This window comes from Somniosus microcephalus, chromosome 14, assembly GCF_052327205.1.
Source record: "Somniosus microcephalus isolate GS21.2 chromosome 14, FLI_Smic_1.0, whole genome shotgun sequence".
Lineage (NCBI taxonomy): Eukaryota > Metazoa > Chordata > Chondrichthyes > Squaliformes > Somniosidae > Somniosus > Somniosus microcephalus.
This window is the reverse complement of record NC_141000.1, coordinates 3265576-3277672: the sequence shown is the minus strand read 5'-3', so window position 1 is coordinate 3277672 and position 12097 is coordinate 3265576. Positions and strand designations below refer to the sequence as shown.

The following is a 12097-nucleotide window of genomic DNA, read 5'->3' as shown; positions in this document are numbered from 1 at the left end:
TCATGCCCGCTTCCAATTATATAAAAAGGGAAAATGAGGTAATGCCAATAGGAGAGCGTAAAGGCACGCAGTGGAGTAGCTAACCGAGTGTTGAGATTTACACACAAGACACGGAAGAATCATTTTGGTAGACACTCCGCCTCTCCCAGAATGATAGCTCAATCACCCCACGTTCTATGCCGTATTCCGCAGTTGTAAGTATTATCTTGAAGCTGCATGTTGTCATTCGGCAATTGAATAAGGTGCTTAGTAACCGAGATATCAGGTTCTGAGGTTGTTGTCTCTGCTCAGGGTCAGAATGAGTACTAAAGTTACAAATAATACAAGTAAAATTCAAATCTTACACAAGGCGTTGGGACTCATCTGTGAGAGTGCTTGAAGATGCAGGAGCAAACCAGTCTAGAGTAACACATGTAGAACAGCAACATTAATGTAACAGTCTTGTCAAATTAACAGGAATGAACATTACAGAGAATATAATTGCCATCTATGGTACATTAGCAACACTAAGTTACTGTGAAAGGTCACTTCCAGGAGTGCACCACGCCCATCTTGTGGTAAGTTTTGTTTGATGAATGCTGCGGCTCACATTCTCAGCATTGCCAAGTTTCACAGGCCCCTCATCCTCGCTTTCTAATTGCTCTATGGCTTTGCCCTCTCCTTCACAATGTCCTCCGGCCGTATGTCTCTACACGAATTCTCCACTCCTCTAACTCTGGCCTACTTCTTAAACCTTGCTCCCTCCGCAGCTCCTCCATTAGCTAGAATGCTTTCACCTCCTGAAACTCCTTCCTGGAGCATCTTTCCCTCTTGAATTCTCTTCCACACCTTAAAAACTCTGCCAAAGACCCTTCTCTTCATGTGTTTTCAACTTCATCAACTGCTCTCTTCCCTTTCTCCCTCATGCTAGTTGTTCACTTATGCGTCACTTTGTAAAGTCACTTACAATGGCCCTTTCAATTTCCCAACTGCCTAGCCTTTGGCCCTCCATTCAACACATTTCTGAACCATCGATCTGCTCAATCACACCCTCACCTCCACATTTGATGTCCTTATCCTATTAAAACCATTACTCTCTCTTCCCCCTGGTACGGACCTCATCTCTGCTCCCTTAAGTCCAAGGGACATAAACTTGAACATTTACAGCAGATAACTGGTTTAGCCATTCATTGCCAGATCTAGCTGGACCGCATAAGCACCATCAGGTCCTGCGCTCCTCGGCCAAAATTTCTCATTATTCTAGGATCATCCTGCACGGCAAAGATAGCCCTGGCTTCTCTTCACTAAAACCTGCCTTCTTAAACCCCTCTCCCTTGCCCCCTCCACCTTCACTTGCAACAAGTGTGAGGAGCTCATGGACTTCTTTGTCACCAAGATCGAGACCATCCGTTAAGCTACCTCTGCCGCTTCCCCAACCCACCAAGTCAAACTTCCCCCAAGGGTCCCCCTGCACTTGCATCTTTCCCTAGTTTCGTCTATCTCCCCTCATGCGCTCTCCGAGCTCATGTTGTCCATGAGACCCACCTCCTGTGCCTTCGACCCTATACCCATCAAACTGCTGACCACCCAGCTTCCCTTCCTGGTCCCCATGTTAGCTGATATTGATCTCAAGAACTGTCCCCCTCCACTTCAAATCTGCCGTCATCACCCCCCCCCTTTCAAATAACTCACCCTTGACCCCTCTGTACTTGCAAGCTACTGCCCCATCTTCAACCTCCCTTTCATCTCCAAAGTCTTTGAATGTGTTCAAGTCAAAGGAGGAAGCTTATAAAGTTGCCAGAAAAAGTGGTCAGCCTGAGGATTGGGATCTTTTTAGAAATCAGCAAAGGGGGACCAAGAAATTGATAAAGGGAAAATGGAATATGAGCACAAACTAGCGAAAAATATAAAAACGGATTGTAAAAGCTTCTATAGGTATGTGAAAAGGAAAAGACTGGCGAAGGTAAATGTAGGTCCTTTATAGTCAGAGACAGGAGAATTTATAATGGGAAATGAGGAAATGGCTGAGAAATTAAAGAAATACTTTGTTCCTGTCTTCACGGAGGAAGATACAAAAAATCTCTCAGAAATACGAGAAAACCAAGGCTGTGATGAGAATGAGGAACTTAAAGAAATTATTAGTAAAAAAACAGTATTAGCAAAATTAATTGGGACTAAATGCCGATAAAGCCCAAGGACCGGATGACCTACATCCTAGGGTTTTGAAAGAGGTGGCTATTGGAATAGTGGACGCATTGGTTGTCATCTTCCAAAATTCTATAGATTCTGGAACGGTTCCTGCAGATTGGAGGATAGTAAATGTAACCCCGCTATTTAAGAAAGGAGGGAGAGAGAAAACGGGGAACTGCAGACCTGTTAGTCTCACATCAGTAGTTGGGAAAATGCTGGAATCCATTATAAAGGATGCAATAACTGGGCACTTAGAAACTAATAGCAAGATTGGGCAGAGTCAACATGGATTTATGAAAGGGAAATCCTGTTTGGAGTTCTTTGAGGATGTAACTAGTGGAGTAGACAAAGGGGAACCGGTAGATGTGGTGTATCTGGATTTTCAGAAGGCCTTCGATAAGGTCCCACACAAGAGGTTGGTGAACAAAATTAGGGCAGATGGAATTGGGGGTAATATACTAGCATGGATTGAGAATTGGTTAACAGACAGAAAACAAAGACTAAGGATAAATGAGTCTTTTTCAGGATGGCAGGCTGTGGCTAGTGGGGTAACGCAAGGATCGGTGCTTGGGCCTCAGCTATTCACAATCTATATCAATGATTTGGATGAGGGGACTAAATGTAACATTTCCAAAATGATACAAAGCTAGGTGGCAGTGTCAGTTGTGAAGAGGATGTGAAGAGGCTTGAGGGGGATCTCGACAGGCTCAGTGAGTGGGCGAGAACATGGCAGATGGAATATAATGTGGATAAATGTGAAATTATCCACTTTGGTAGAAAAAACAGGAAGGCAGAGTATTTCCTAAATGATGAAAGATTGGGGAATGCAGATGCTCAAAGGGACTTGGGTGTCCTTGTACATGAGCCACTGAAAGTGAATGTGCAGGTGCAGCAAGCCATTAGGAAGGCAAATGGTATGCTGGCCTTCATTACAAGAGGATTTGAGTACAGGAGTAAAGAAATCTTGCTCCAATTATATAGGGCCTTGGTGAGACCACACCTGGAGTACTGTGTACAATTTTGGTCTCCTTACCTAAGGAAGGATATACTTGCCATAGAGGGAGTGCAACGAAGGTTCACGAGATTGATTCCTGGGATGGCGGGACTGTCGTATGAGAAGAGATTGAGTAAACTAGGCCTGTATGCTCTTGAATTCAGAAGAATGAGAGGGGATCTCATTGAAGCATACAAAATTCTTACAGGGCTTGATAGGGTGGATGCTGGGAGAATGTTTCCCATGGCTGGGGAGTCTAGAACCAGGGGCCACAGCCTCAGGATAAAGGGTAGGCCATTCAGGACTGAGATGAGAAGAAATTTCTTCACACAGAGGGTGGTGAATCTTTGGAATTCTCTACCCCAGAGGGCTGTGGAGGCTCAGTCATTGGGTATATTCAAAACAGAAGTCGATAGATTTCTGACTAGTAAGGGCATCAAGGGATATGGCAATAGGGCCGGTGAATGGAGTTGAGGCAGAAGATCAGCAATGATCTCATTGAATGGTGGAGCAAGCTCGAAGGGCCGAATGGCCTCCTCCTGCTCCTATTTATGTTCTTATGTTCTCACCTTCCAAATCCGTGCCCATTTTCCCTGCAACTCCATGTCTGATTCTCTCAAATCAGGTTTCCACCCCTGCCCTGAAATGGCCCTTATCAAAGTCACAAATGACATCCTATGTGACTGTGACCGTGGTAAACTATCCCTCCTCATCCTTCTCGGCCTCTCTGCAGCCTCTGACACAGTTGACGACACCATCCTCCTCCAATGCCTCTCCTCAGCCGTCTAGCTGGGTGGGACGGCCCTCGCCTGGTTCTATTTCTATCTATCCAGTCGTAGCCAGAGAATCACCTGCAACGGCTTCTCTTTCCGCTCCTGTACCGTTACCTCTGGAGTTATCCTTGGCCCCCTCCTATTTCTCATCTGCATGCTGCCCCTCGGCAACAACATCCGAAAACACATCAGGTTCTATATGTATGTTGACGACACCCAGCTCTATCTCACCACCACCTCTCTTGACTCCTCCATTGTCTCTAAATTAACACGCTGCTTGTCCGACATCCAATATTGGATGAGCAGAAATTTCCTCAATTAAATATTGGGAAGACCGAAGCCATTGTCTTTGGTCCCCGCCACAAACTTTGTTCCCTTGCTCCCGACTCCATCCCTCTCATTGGCCACTGTCTGAGGCTGAACCAGACTGTTCGCAAACTTGGTGTCCTTGAGATGATCTTCCGACCCCATATCCTCTCCATCACCAAGACTACCTACACCAGGGGTCTCGAGCGGGAGTCTGCGAGAAGGATTCAAGGGATCCAGCAAAATGGACTCGGAACTCCGGAGCAAAACGTGTCCGACTGCAGTGCCCCAGAAGTGCCGCCGAGTGAACTGAAAATCAATCACCGAGGCAAGGTGACTGATGCACCTGCAGATGGCAGCCTTGATCCCCCGCGGTTTTAAGAGGTCCACCTCAATAGGTTTCGGGGACCGCCACCCGGCTTCTCGGTGGCCGACCGGGTTAGTTCCAGTATCATTGGGTCCCCCTGCACCCTGGCTAGTCCAAATGATGCACCCAAGGCGGTCGGCCGCGGGTCTGCAGATTTATCAGTTGGAAAGTGATCTTCCGCTTTACTGCTGTCAGTCTGTCCAGGAAAGGCACAGAGACAGAGACTAGGCACTGCCTTCCCCTGCTCAGCAAGCCCTTTCACCTGCCATTGACCCGGAGGAGACCCAAAATTATTAACGGAACACCGGGTCAGCACCCCCGGCCCGGCAGTGGAGTCGCCGTTTCACCTTCTTTCCTTACTCAATCGGGGCCAGTGCAGCGAAATAGCACGCGGCATCCCCAGCGCTTTCCAACGAGCCACTCCCAGAGTAAATCGGACTCAGAACTCCGGAGCAAAATGTATCCGACTGTGACCATAAGAATCAGGAGATATGGACAATGGGAAATCATTAACCAAGGTAATTCCAGGCCCCCACCCGTAGAGGGCAGCACTCTTTCAGTTGGTTAACCATTTCCCACTTCAGACTTGGTCTCCACATGCATTTTTTGACTTTTTGGTCAATCATTTCCCACATTTTACTCATTTTTGTCGAAGGTACCTCCACGTCTTGACAGAACTGTTGCTCAGCACCAGCAACAAGTTTCACATTAAGTAAAACAAAAATAATAATAAATATAAACATTTAATTGTACAATTAATTTCTATACAGAAAAAATACTTGTGTTGTGTTACAGGGGGTCCGTGGAATTTTTATAACACGGGAGTGGGTCGTCAGAAGCAAAAAGTTTGAGAACCCCCTGGCCTACTCAACGCATACAAGACCTCCGTAACATCACTTGTCTCCACCCGTCTCAGCTCATCCGCTGCTGAAACTCTCAGCATGCCTTTGTTACCTGTAGACTTGACTATTCCAACACTCTCCTGGTCGGCCTCCCACCTTGCACCTTCCAGAAACTTGAGCTCAACGAAAACTCTACTGCCCGTATCCTAACTCGCACCAAGCCCCGTTCACCCATCGCCCTGTGCTCGCTGACCTACACTGGCTCCCGACCCGGCAACGCCTCGATTTTAAAATTCTCATCCTTGTTTTCAAATCACTCCATGGCTTCACCCTTCCCATCTCTGTAGTCTCTTCCAGCCCTACAACTCTCCAAGAGCTCTGTGCTCCTCCAATTCTAGCCTCTTGCACATCCCCAATTTTCATTGCTCCACCATTGGCGGTTGTGCCTTCAACTGCCCAAGCCCTAAGCTCTGAAATTCCATCCTTAAACCACTCCGCCTCTCTCCTCCTTTACAATGCTCTTTAAAACCTACTTCTTTGACCAATCTTTTGGTCACCTGTGCTAATGTGGCTCGGTGTCAAATTCTGTTTGATAACGCTCCTGTGAAGTGCCTTGGGATGTTTGACTACGTTAAAAGCGCTATATAAATGTAAGTTCTCTCTATGTGAGGAGCATCACAGAATTGTAAGTCGCTTAATGGCTTTTTAAACCATCAATGGTTTAAAATCAAAGAATTTGAATCGTGAAGTGTGCATGAATGTTCCTACATTCACAATATGCAAACATTCTCACTGTACAGCTTGGTTTATTCCAACAGGCAAAATTAATCTGAGATAGAATTGGTAAAATACATCAGGGAACAGGCCTGACAGGTTAACCCTGGGATCCTTCAGCAGCAGTCTCAAATCCAGACAACAGACATTATACCCAATAGAGTGCTGATGCACTTAAAACACTTAGGGGCTTATTTTGGTGAAAGGGTGAAAACAGACGCTCGGTGGGTGCTGTGCTAATAAGTCTCGTCTGTTTGAAAGTCTGGTTTTAGCCCGCAATTTTGAAGCTGATTAACATAATTTGAACTTGCCTGGAGGTGCTAAAACAGGCACCTGCAGGTTTAGCACTCAAGCGCTGATTAGAAGCAATTTTTGTGGAGCTGCATATGTAGCTTCCACGCACCCACTTCCACTGAAGGTGTGGAGTGCGCTGGCTGACACACAACGGGTCGTTTCAGGATGGATCAGGGACCGAGGGAGAGGGCGCACCGATTCTCGGATATGGCACCGGAGGTCCTGGTGGAGGAAGCCCAGAGGAGGGGGATGTCCTGTACCTGCGGGGGGTGGGGAGGAGCCCACCTTGCTCTCCTCTCCCTCTCTCCTGCAGCAGTTGGTGTTGCTCTGCCTGGCCTTATGTCTTCCTCTCATTCAGCCTACAGACCGAGGAGGACCCCGAGCAAGATGCCCATGACCAAGCACTCTGTCTCCTGGTGACTCCTAGAAGGTGTCCAATAAGGTAGAGTTGCTCAGCACAGCACTCACTCTCTTTAGATGAAGTCCTCAGAGAATTTCCGGAAAAAATGTTGATAGAGTATTGGTGAAATCTTGATAGTGTCCCAGAAAGTCTTCCGATGTGTCTCAAAAGTCCTCTTCAAACCTCCAACAGCGAGTGAACAGTGAAAGCTGAGCATAGCTTTAAGTAGCCCTTGAAATCCTCAGCAACAATTTGTTTACTCCCAAACAGCTGGTCGCTGTTAGAAGAGGTTGTTAATTGAAGCGTTAGCAATCAAAATGCCTCTTTAATGAGCGCTAGCAGGCAATTTAATTCTCTATCAAACCCTAAACGATCCTCCGGGCAGCCATTCCTACTAAGATGGTGTCTTCCACTAAAGGTGGGCTAAACAGGCGTTGCAGCTCAAGACCCCATCTTGGCCACCTCGGAGGCTCTTTGGCGCCTAAAGTATTCGGGGAAAATCGCCCCCTTAAGATTTAAACATGTGAAACAGAGGAAAATACGGGGCTGCAGGGAGAGCACAAGGCAGTGGGATTAAGTTTTGAATTGGTCTCTGCAGCACAAATCTGATTAGTGGTGTGATGAAATATTCACCACAATTTTGTTGGTGATAGCAATTTGAGTTGTAAAAGTTAAAGAGAGAACATTAAGGGTTGATGTGAAAAGTGCAGAACTGCAAGCTCTCACTCTGGGCATGGTGAACAGCTTGTATGCAATGAGCTGTTTCATTGTTGGAGACATGGGGTCGAAATTCGGTTGATTTGCGCCTCTCGTTAGCGCCCCAAGAGGCAAATCAGCACAAATCAACTAGTGTTTTGGCGCAGCGCCGCTAACGCCTCCCGCAAAATTCAGCTAGAAATAACCGTTTGCACTGCCGGCGATGACATCACTGCCGTGCGCAGCGCCCCGGCTGTAATATTGGGTGGCGCCCCACGACTTACCGCCGAACGCTATGTCCGCCGGGGTCAGGGGGGCCTACCTGCGGCTGGGGCGGCACTAGTTCAAGGGGAGGTGACGGGCGGCCATTTTTGTTGCTGGCCGCCTGCCAGCATCTGCCCCCATTGCTGTCCCCGGCCCCTGTGGAGCCCTCCTCCCACGGGGTGACGGCTGCTCTCGTTTGCCGGCACTCCCGATCCCTGGTGGCCCAGCTGGGCGCCGGGACATGCTGCGTCAGGCCCCTCCCCTTTAATAAGGTGAGGAAGGCCTACAGTACCACGGCGCAAAGTGCCCCAAGAGGGACATAGGACGCTTCCAGTAGCACCCCTCCTCCCTCTCGTGGCGCTACCTGGGAAAATCGGCCGCGGGGGTGCTAACTTTGTTGGGGCGCTAAAATTAGCGCCCTAACGAAAGTAGCGCTCCAAAGGGGGTGCTACCCAATTTTTACCCCTTGCTGTCAGATGCATGGAATTATCACTCTACTGCACACACAATGTCACGTGGGGGGCTCAGCGCTCCCCTCCCTCGCGTCGGGGGGCTCCCCTCCCTCGCGTCGGGGGGCTCCCCTCCCTCACATTGGGGGGGGGGGCTCAGCACTCACCTCTCGAAAATCTTGCTCAAAGTGTCGGAGCTGCAGGCACTGCTCGAGCTTCAGCTGGTGCTTATTCCAAAACTCATCAAAGGCCATTTCAGTCTCATCCAATTGAGCGAGCAACCTGCAACCAGAAGGAAAAGATAAGACCCAGACCTTGTACCGTCTACTGAATACTAATGGGAAATAACCACGATAATACTAGCTTGTGAATCTTTTCATACAATGAGGCAGGTTGCATTGTGTTATGAAATGTAATTAAATAAACACCGTCACATCCCCACTTTCATTTGCTATCCAAATCATAAAATAACTCAAGGGAACACTCACAGCTGAAAATCTGTGCTTCCTGACTGAGATACCCATCGCTATTTCTCATTATCATGGAGTGGCTTTCCAGACAAAAAGCCAGAAGCTGAAGAATTATTACACGGTGATCATCACTGCCGAAACCCAAGGGCCCATCACAATGTGTGAATGGTCTGTCCCAGAAATGTTATCGATCACCACTGCACTGATATTAAAAGCACTGCTTCCTTTCAACCGGAATGGGATCCTCTCAATCACAATCTCAATGTCAACGCAAAACAGGACCACTGCAGTCCTGTCAGAGGTACAGTGGGAGTGCACTGAAAGGCCCGCACCTTTTCAACGCCATAAGGTTTCAACTTTAACAGGATACGATTATATGAAGAAGGGTGGGAGGAGGCTCGGATGGACCATAAACACCAGCATAGACCAGAAGGCCTGAATGGCCTGTTTCTATGCTGTGGATTCTGTGTAACCTCACACAAATAAAAAGCTGCAAATACCAGAAATCCAAAACAAAAGAAGAAAACACTAGAAGCACACAGTATCGGTGGAGAGAACAGGCAGGTACAGGTTTGGGTCGGGGTTCTGATCAAACCCAGTTCTGATGGCGGACGTTGCCCCAAACATTTACCTGTCTTTTTCTCTCTATAGATGCTGACTGATCCGCTGTGTGCTTCCAGCAGTTTCTGTTTCAGGATCAGAAAATGATCTGCTGTGATATTTTAACGCTTATCAGACCAGTTCTATGCAGGTTGTGGGCAATATACCGCCGCATGAAACATTCGCGCCACACAAGTGCCAGGCAATGACTATCTCCAACAAAAGAGAGTGTAACCACCGCCCCTTGACATTCAATGGCATTACCATCGCCGAATCCCCCACCATCAATATCCTGAGGGGTCACCATTGACCAGAAACTTAACTGGACCAGCCACATAAATACTGTGGTTACAAGAGCAGGTCAGAGACTGGGCATTCTGCGGCGAGTGTCTCACCTCCTGACTCCCCAAAGCCTTTCTACCATCTACAACGCAGTCAGGAGTGTGATAGAAACATAGAAGATAGGAGGAGTCGGCCATTCGGCCCCTCGAGCCTGCTCCGCCATTCAATGCGATCATGGCTGATCATCCAAATTCAGTACCCTGTCCCTGCCTTCTCCCCATATCCCTTGATCCCTTTAGCCTTGAGAAATATATCCAACTCCTTCTTGAATATATTTAATAAATTGGCCTCTACTGCCTTCTGTGGCAGAGAATTCCACAGGTTCACCACTCTCTGGGTGAAGAAATTCCTCCTCATTTCTGTCCTAAATGGCTTACCCCTTATCCTTAGACTGTGATCCCTGGTTCTGGACTCCCCGACCATCAGGAACATCCTTCCTGCATCTGGTCTGTCCAGTCCTGTCAGAATTTTATAAGTTTCAATGAGATCCCCTCTCATTCTTCTAAACTCCAGCAAGTATAAGCCCAATCGACCCAATCTCTCCTCATACGTCATTCCTGCCATCCCAGGTATCAGCCTGGTGAATCTTCGCTGAACTCCCTCTATGGCAAGAACATCCTTCCTCAGATAAGGTGACCAAAACTGCACACAATACTCAAGGTGTGGTCTCACCAAGGCCCTGTACAACTGCAGCAAGACATCCTTGTTCCTGTACTCAAACTCTCTCGCTACGAAGGCCAACATACCATTTGCCTTCTTAACCGCCTGCTGCACCTGCATGTTTACCTTCAGCGACTGGTGCACAAGGACACCCAGGTCTCGTTGCACTTCCCCCTTCTCCCAATCTATTGCCATTCAGATAATAATCTGCCTTCCTGTTTTTGACACCAAAGTGGATAACCTCGCATTTATCCACGTTATATTGCATCTGCCATGCTTCTGCCCAATCACCCAACCTGTCCAAATCATCCTGGAGTTTCTCAGCATCCTCCTCACAGCACACACGCCCACCCAGCTTTGTGTTGTCTGCAAACTTGGAGATATTACATCTAGTTCCCTTGTCTAGATCATTAATATATATCGTGACTAGCTGGGGTCCAAGGACCGATCCCTGCGGTACCCCACTAGTCACTGCCTGCCACTCGGAAAAAGACCTGTTTATTCCAACTCTTTGCTTTCTGTCTGCCAACCAGTTCTCTATCCAAGTCAATACCTTGCCCCCAATCCCATGTGCCTTAACTTTACACGCTAATCTCTTATGCGGGACCTTATCGAAAGTCTTTTGAAAGTCCAAATACACCACATCCACTGGTTCTCCCTTATCTATTTTACCAGTTACATCCTCAAAAAATTTCAGTAGATTAGTCAAGCACGACTTACCTTTTGTAAATCCATGTTGACATTGTCCGATCCTGTCACTGTTTTCCAAGTGCTCTGCTATTACATCTTTTATAATGGACTCTAGCATTTTCCCCACTACCGATGTCAGGCTTACCGGTCTGTAATTCCCCGTTTTCTCTCTACCCCCTTTTTTGAATAATGGGGTAACATTAGCTACCCTCCAATCCATGGGTATTGTTCCAGATTCCATCGAATGTTGGAAGATGATCAGCAATGCATCTACTATTTCTAGGGCCACTTCCTTAAGTGCCCTAGGATGTAGATGATCAGGCCCTGGGGATTTATTGGCCTTCAATCCCGTCAATTTCCCTAACACCATTTCCCTACAAATACTGATTTCTTTCAGTTCCTCCCTTTCATTAGACCCTATGTTCCCTGACATCTCTGGGAGGTTATTTGTGTCCTCCTTTGTGAAGACAGAACCAAAATATGTATTTAGTTGGTCTGCCATTTCTTTGTTCCCCATTATAAATTCCCCTGATTCTGACTGCAAGGGACCTACGCTTGACTTCACCAATCTTTTTCTCTTCACATATCTATAAAAGCTTTTACAGTCAGTTTTTATCTTCCCTGCTAGCTTACTCTCATATTCTATTTTCCCCTTCTTAATTAATCCCTTTGTCCTCCTTTGTTGAATCCTAAACTGCTCCCAATCCTCAGGTTTACTGCTTTTTCTGGCCAATTTATATGTCCTCCCCTTGGATCTTATGCTATCCCTAATTTCCCTAGTTAGCCACGGTTGAGTCACCTTTTTTGTTTTATTTTTATGCCAAACTGGGATGAACAAATTCTGTAGTTCATCCATGCGGTCTTTGAATGTTTGCCATTGCCTATCCACCGTCAACCCTTTGAGTGACATTCCCCAATCAATCCTACCCAACTCGCGCCTCATACCATCGTAGTTTCCTTTATTTAAATTCAGGACCCTAGTCTCTGAGTCAACTACTTCACTCTCC

The 12097-nt window shown here is 47.2% G+C and overlaps 1 protein-coding gene across 5 annotated transcripts in view; it reads right to left on the bottom strand.

The window, feature by feature from the left end:
- The window catches only part of mcf2la (mcf.2 cell line derived transforming sequence-like a), a 581983-nt gene that overhangs the window by 73633 nt on the left and 496253 nt on the right, over nucleotides 1–12097 (bottom strand). For all 5 annotated transcript variants that reach the window (XR_015080758.1, XM_086006132.1, XM_086006130.1 and 2 more), the window contains one exon: nucleotides 8496–8610. Coding sequence is in view for 4 of the 5 variants with exons in the window: in XM_086006132.1 (XP_085862258.1) it covers nucleotides 8496–8610 (115 nt within the window). In the remaining variant the exon portion in view is untranslated. The remainder of the gene's footprint in view (nucleotides 1–8495; nucleotides 8611–12097) is intronic.